The 6000-nt window shown below is 44.9% G+C and overlaps 1 protein-coding gene across 2 annotated transcripts in view; it reads left to right on the top strand.

The window, feature by feature from the left end:
- LOC126998692 (reelin-like) overlaps positions 1 to 6000 on the top strand; it is a 438128-nt gene that overhangs the window by 137821 nt on the left and 294307 nt on the right. For both annotated transcript variants that reach the window (XM_050860695.1, XM_050860691.1), the window contains exon 26: positions 5204 to 5363. In XM_050860695.1, coding sequence (XP_050716652.1) covers positions 5204 to 5363 — 160 coding nt within the window. The remainder of the gene's footprint in view (positions 1 to 5203; positions 5364 to 6000) is intronic.

Below are 6000 nucleotides of genomic sequence, written 5' to 3'. Positions count from 1 at the left end.
CTGATAGCTGTGGTAGCCATTTTCTGAAATGGCCGCTAGCGTTTTTTTTTTTTTTTTTTTTTTAACGTCGCGGCCTATTGCGCAGGTAGGCTTCTTCCCGGTGGGGCCTGATGGTCAGCCCAGCCCGTTCTGGCGCAGGCGTGTGGAATTTCAAAAACCTTTACATAAGTATACCAGTCAAAGGATAATATTAACACTAACATTGGTTTGAACATTTATTAAAAGCTGAATTAAGGAAAACATAAACTGTAGCCACCACAAGTTTAATGACAGCCGTCATTTTGCAAAATGTTCTCTCAAGTTTGTGAGCACTCTCCCTCACACACACACACACACAAAGCTGTGCATTCCAGTGCGTCCTTTTTGAACTTGCAAAGCTTCAGAGCGCTCTTCTTGCAGTTGTACGATACTAGCTCATAGCAGGTGTCGGCTGCTTTGGGCAGATTCGTCCAGTGTGGCTCGTAAACCCCCTCATCATTCTTGAGCCAGCCCCAGCTGGATGGAGGAGGCAGCTCTGGCGTTGGTAGCAATGTTTGACTCCACACATGACCTCCTTAGTAGGTTGTCCTCTTCACATGCTCCTCCAGAGCTGCCTTGGTTGGCGGGATCAGCTGAACATGTTCTTCTTCACGAAAAACTTTCTTTCGGGCCTTGTCACTGTCCTTACACATGCTGGTTCTGTCATACAGCAATATGACGAACCTCTCGATGGTGTGCATGACATCATCTGGTATGCCACTTGGTGCAGAGGATAGCTTCAGTAGTGCGTCTGTAAGTTCTAGCAGAATGGTCCAGATTGCCAGTCAGAGCACGCAACATTTTTTTTTTTTTTTTTTTTTTTTACGTTGTTGCCTATTGCGCCGGTAGGCATCTTCCCGGTAGGGCCTGATGGTCGGTTCTGGCGCAGGCGAGTGTTTATAGTGGCGCCATCTTGCATTGGGTTGATGGGTGGTCTTCAGGACAGCATGTGGGTAGTTTTAAGCCACTCGGCGGTGACTGAAAAATCCGAGTGGTAGCGTGAGGATTCGAACCCGCGTCGTCCATCACGCGGCGAATGTGGGTCCAGTACGCTATCACTTCGGCCACCGCCTGTGCCTGTGCCTTTTCTGGTCCTATGCCAGCTGCTATTTCATGGACTGCCAGAAATCGAAAGCTCTTCCCGGTGCCAAATGCCAGCCACAGTTCATCTTCAGGTTACAGTCCCTGAGCCACTGACACAGCCAACACCACGACATCGGTGTCAACTGTCTTGATCAGTATCTTGTGGTGACCATGACTGGCTGCGTGGGATGCATGTAGCAACATTCGACTGTCAGCTTCTTCGTGGTTGCATGGGGCGAGCAAGGCCAGGTCTTGTAGTGGTGGCTTCCTCAGGACTGCTTCTCCATCAATGATAACAAGCTGCTTGTCATCCTGGTCAAACTACTTGAACTACCTGAACAGCTCGGCCTTGTTGGTGTCCACTCGGAGGAAGTTCTGGCAGTTTCCAGGTATAACTGCTGCTCCGACCACACGTCTACGCACTCCTTTTCCACGCTTTGATCTTATACTGCCTTTCAGTGAATCAGCAATGTAGCGGTCCCAGACCAGGTCCAGGCATGACAGTCTGAAGCTTTTGTTGACAGGTACGGTATAAAGACATTCCGGGCGTAGTCATCAAAGTTTTTGGCTACCGCAGGCTTCAGCACTGTGCCTGGCAGTTATGGTCCTGTGGTGCAATGTGTTCGCTTGTGGTTCATGGAATTAAATTTCAGCAACTGGGCAATGGCAAGTGCTGCATGGCTTTTGTTTACCATCTGATCCTTAATGTTCGAACCCTCTAGCACCATGCTTACCCGGGCAAGTAGCAGTGATGGCACAGATTCTTCTTGACATCCTTCAGGGAATCCGTTGAAGGGTTTAGCTTCTTCATACATGTGGCGGCGTTCGGTTTGTGCAGCGCGTACAAGATGGACCACATCATTATAACTGTCCACCTCACAGGCTTTCATGAGAACACCCCCAACGTCTTCTTCAAATACCAGTAGGACATCTCTCTCCTTAGTGTGTGTACGCATGTCAGGGAACTGGGTAAGGAGTCTGCTTCAGTCGTGTGGAATGTACCCATGAGTCCAGCTTAACCCCTAGCCGTTCCGTTCTGGACTGATAGAGCTCTTCGAGATTAGCTGACTTTAACACCGGTGCTGTCTCCTCATCTAGCCGAGTTTCTTCTATGGAGAGGACCAATTCAGCGAAGACAATACCTGGTGCTTCTCGCTCCTTGTCTTTGTACTTGGGTCCCTCAGATTGGGCCTTTCTAACACGGTTGTGCAGCACTGATAAGCACTTTTTATGGTACTTGGCATCCTGGGCGATCATACCCCAGGCACTGAGTCGGTCGAACTTTACTGTCCATTTGAAATGTTGCAACTGAGTGAAGACCATCGGTTCCAGCAAATTGTTTGCAGAAGAAATACTGGGCTTCTTGGACCATAACTGTACTACTGGATGATCTTGAATGAAATCTTGTGCGTTTGCATGCATCTGGTACATCATGAATCTCTCCTTCTGTCATGAGGGTTCGCTCTTCTGCTTTTTTGTAATTTTGTATTGTTAAAGATGAACTTGCATGTTTGATGGTGCAAAGCATTGTTTGCAACCATGGCCGCTTCAATGCCATACCCTTCATCAAGTCTTTCCAACTGAAGTGTTCCTGGAAGTTGTCCAAGCTCCCTGCATCTGATCACCTTGGCTGCGAGTGAACTGTACCCATTCCCAGAATATTTTCGCTTGGAATTTGAAGGACATGTCACCGACTGATTTGTCCTCTTGTCAAATGTTGCATAGCTTCCAATTAGTTTGAGTTTAGTGTGTTGATGATGATGTTGATGAGACAGGATGCTCAAGGCCAACCAACTGAAAGCTCCTGGAAATGGTCAAATTGTCCAATGTTATACTAGGCTATATCTTCTGTTCACCAGCAACCACCCCTATCAGGATCTGGAAAAAAGAGAGTAGGGTAAATTCGTTATGAATTAAACTGGCTTCTCCTAGCCCATAGTCATCAATACCATTGCCATTTCTACTACCGGATGCCAATCCAAACCAATAAGGCTATGTAAGTTTATCATTGATTTCATTCAGACTCTGTCTTAATAAAAATAATTAGTCCCCATTAACTTTTTTCTCAATCAAATCAAAATATCACTTCCTTTGACCATTATAATTATCAGACCTTGATTAGTAAATGAACTTTCACTGTCAACCGGCATTTCTCACCAGTAAAGTAGATATGAATCAGCACCAGAATTTGAGATGGCCCAATATCCAAATCTGTTCATAAAAGGATAGTCTACTAGTGTGCCAAATTTGGTGCTTTCCTCACAAAATGCACAATTGTTATGCTATATTTATCTTAGCTGCCGGACTGTTGAGGGGCCTGGTGGACGGCAGTCCGTTAGTGGCGTGGATGAATATTATATTAGGTGGCTACCGTGGTATATGGCTCTTGTTGTTTCATACTGCTCCCGGTGCTCCTCTTGGCGTGAGTCGCTGAAGTTAAGAGTTGATTTAAAATCTGGAGAGCATGCGGGTAATCTTCCGCCACTGGGCGATGATTTAACTTTGTCAGCTTCTTGTGGTGAGGTTAAGCCCGGTCCTTGGGTTCACCACTTTCACTCGGCCACTGCCTGCTCTCCCGACTGATTGCTTTATAGGGAATATAATCACGGCGCGTCAACTACTGTGCTCATATAGCACCGAACACTCAAGATTTGTATAAATGTCGTACATGTTTTAAAACAGGTAGAAGTGCATAATAAAATTCGTTAAAAAAAAAAAACAGTAACAACCATCAACAACAGGTCTACAGGAGATGGAGGACACCAGCCTCCTGAAAGTAACCGATGACCTCATATTCCGGAGAGACTGCTTTCTCCCCCAGCACCAGGGAGAGAGACAAACTCCCACCGCTCTCGAAGGTCCCGCAGACTAGGGCACTCGACCAACAAGTGCCAAACAGTCAGAGGGACCAAACAGTCACCATAGCATGGCTGAACCCCCCGGGACATAAGGAAGCCATGTGTGTAGCTAGTATGGTCCGTAGTAAAGTCCAATTCACATGGAGAGCGATGCTACGCCACGCACGCTATGTCGCCGAGACACGCCCACAATGCTTGCTATGCGAGTGTTCACACTGGAAGCGATGTCAGATAAGCTACGTCGCAAATGTTTCACCCAACAACTGTCCTTCCTGTTCACAACCCTCCAGCCTTCTATACACATATCATATAAACACGGATGTTCCCGTACTTCCTCTATTAACTGCTTATTGCTGAAAATATCTCCTTTAATAGGTACCTCACATGCTTGGTTAGCGCGTGCCAGACTTCTTTTTAACTTCTCACTTTCTCACTTGCAAAGTAGTAAGCTGTACTGCGCATGCTTGAGATGAGCTATGTCCATGAAAGATCGCGGAGGCAGCGATCAGGAAAGCGATGCATGCGATGATGTAGGCGTCGTTCGCATAGCTTCGCATACGGTATGAACAGTCTCACTGAAAACGACAGAAGCGATTGACAGCCACTTCGCTGCTTAGCACTAGTACCATAGCATCGCTCCCGGTGTAAACAGGCCTCAGTGTATGAATGAATAAAATGAAAATTTTAGTACTTTGCTTTCTATATAAGTAAAGATGTCTATTGCCTGGTATTTGATTCTTATAGAGAGACAGGCCTTACGTTTACCTAAACCCAGCTAGTAAAGTCCCTAATTCCGTGACTGAATTGACCTTCTGGTTTGTTCAATATTATTTGCCATATTTTTTACCAGCATTTTTGGACAACCTATGGTCAATATCCAATTGCTCAATAACAGCTCTTTCTCGCATTGAAACAGTTGTGATCCCGCTAAAATTCTTTTCACCATTTCTAAGAACTACCCGTGTTTTCGCAGCGACACGCAGCAGTTCTAATACATCTTTTATTCTCTTGAAATTAATCGTTGTCGACTTGCCGTAATTTTTTTTCTAGTGTAAGACATATTGTTGTAAACCTACTAAACAAATAGTTTTGTCTTTAAAGTTTCTAGAATTCCTATATGTGAATTTATCTTTTTCTCTTCACCTTCATCACAAGGTTTCACTTTTGATAACCTACTATTGGTATGGCCGACAGTCCTTTTCTAAATTGAGTGAACTGACAACAGTTGCCGGTTGTCTTTTCAGGCTGGTGAGTGTCAGGCTGGATGAAATGGAGCATGGAGAGTCTGGCGTTGTGAGGTTCCGTCTCTGGCAGCCAACACATAACGGCCAGAACCAGTGGGCTGTGGACAATCTAAGGGTTGCACCACACAGTAATCTCAGCTCTCTTCAAGCTGATTTTGCGGTGAGTGACCTCATGCCTCGCGGTGTCTTTTAGACGGATTTAAACTGAATGAGAAGGAATGATTGAAATTAAGCTGAATATAATCAAAATCTGTGTAACTTAGTGTTATAATAGGCTGCCACAACCCAGAAAGATCTGTTAATCGATCAACAGCTCGATAAGGAGAGAGGAAAGTAATAAACTAGACTTGGAAAGTACACTAACACTCAGTCACACTGCGTGGGACACTGAAGGATTCTTGGTAACATGAACATTTTATGGGAGGACGTGAGGCTATTACATTTGGTGACTAAATTTTAGGTCAAAAAAGATAAATTTGATTTACTTAGGAAGATTAAGTCGAACTAGGTGTTAAACGGACAAATATTCTCATGCCACTGTATCAACTGTTTGAAGCGGGGGGGATACATGATGGATACATATTTGGCTTGTCTGGCTGATGTTAATACATATACATATTTTCCTCTAAGCTACAATAGGCTAAATTCGGGGCACCACACACTGCCTCTTCCTCTGCCTCCTTTGTTGTCATCAGTCATTACTGTTGCCTGTTGGTGGTGGTGGTGGTAATGGTTTTGGTTAAGTTATTGTTTCTCCTGTTTTATTTATTGTTGTGGTTGTTGTTGATGTAATAGAT

This window comes from Eriocheir sinensis, chromosome 2, assembly GCF_024679095.1.
Source record: "Eriocheir sinensis breed Jianghai 21 chromosome 2, ASM2467909v1, whole genome shotgun sequence".
Classification (NCBI taxonomy): domain Eukaryota; kingdom Metazoa; phylum Arthropoda; class Malacostraca; order Decapoda; family Varunidae; genus Eriocheir; species Eriocheir sinensis.
This window is presented reverse-complemented; position numbering and strand designations above follow the sequence as displayed.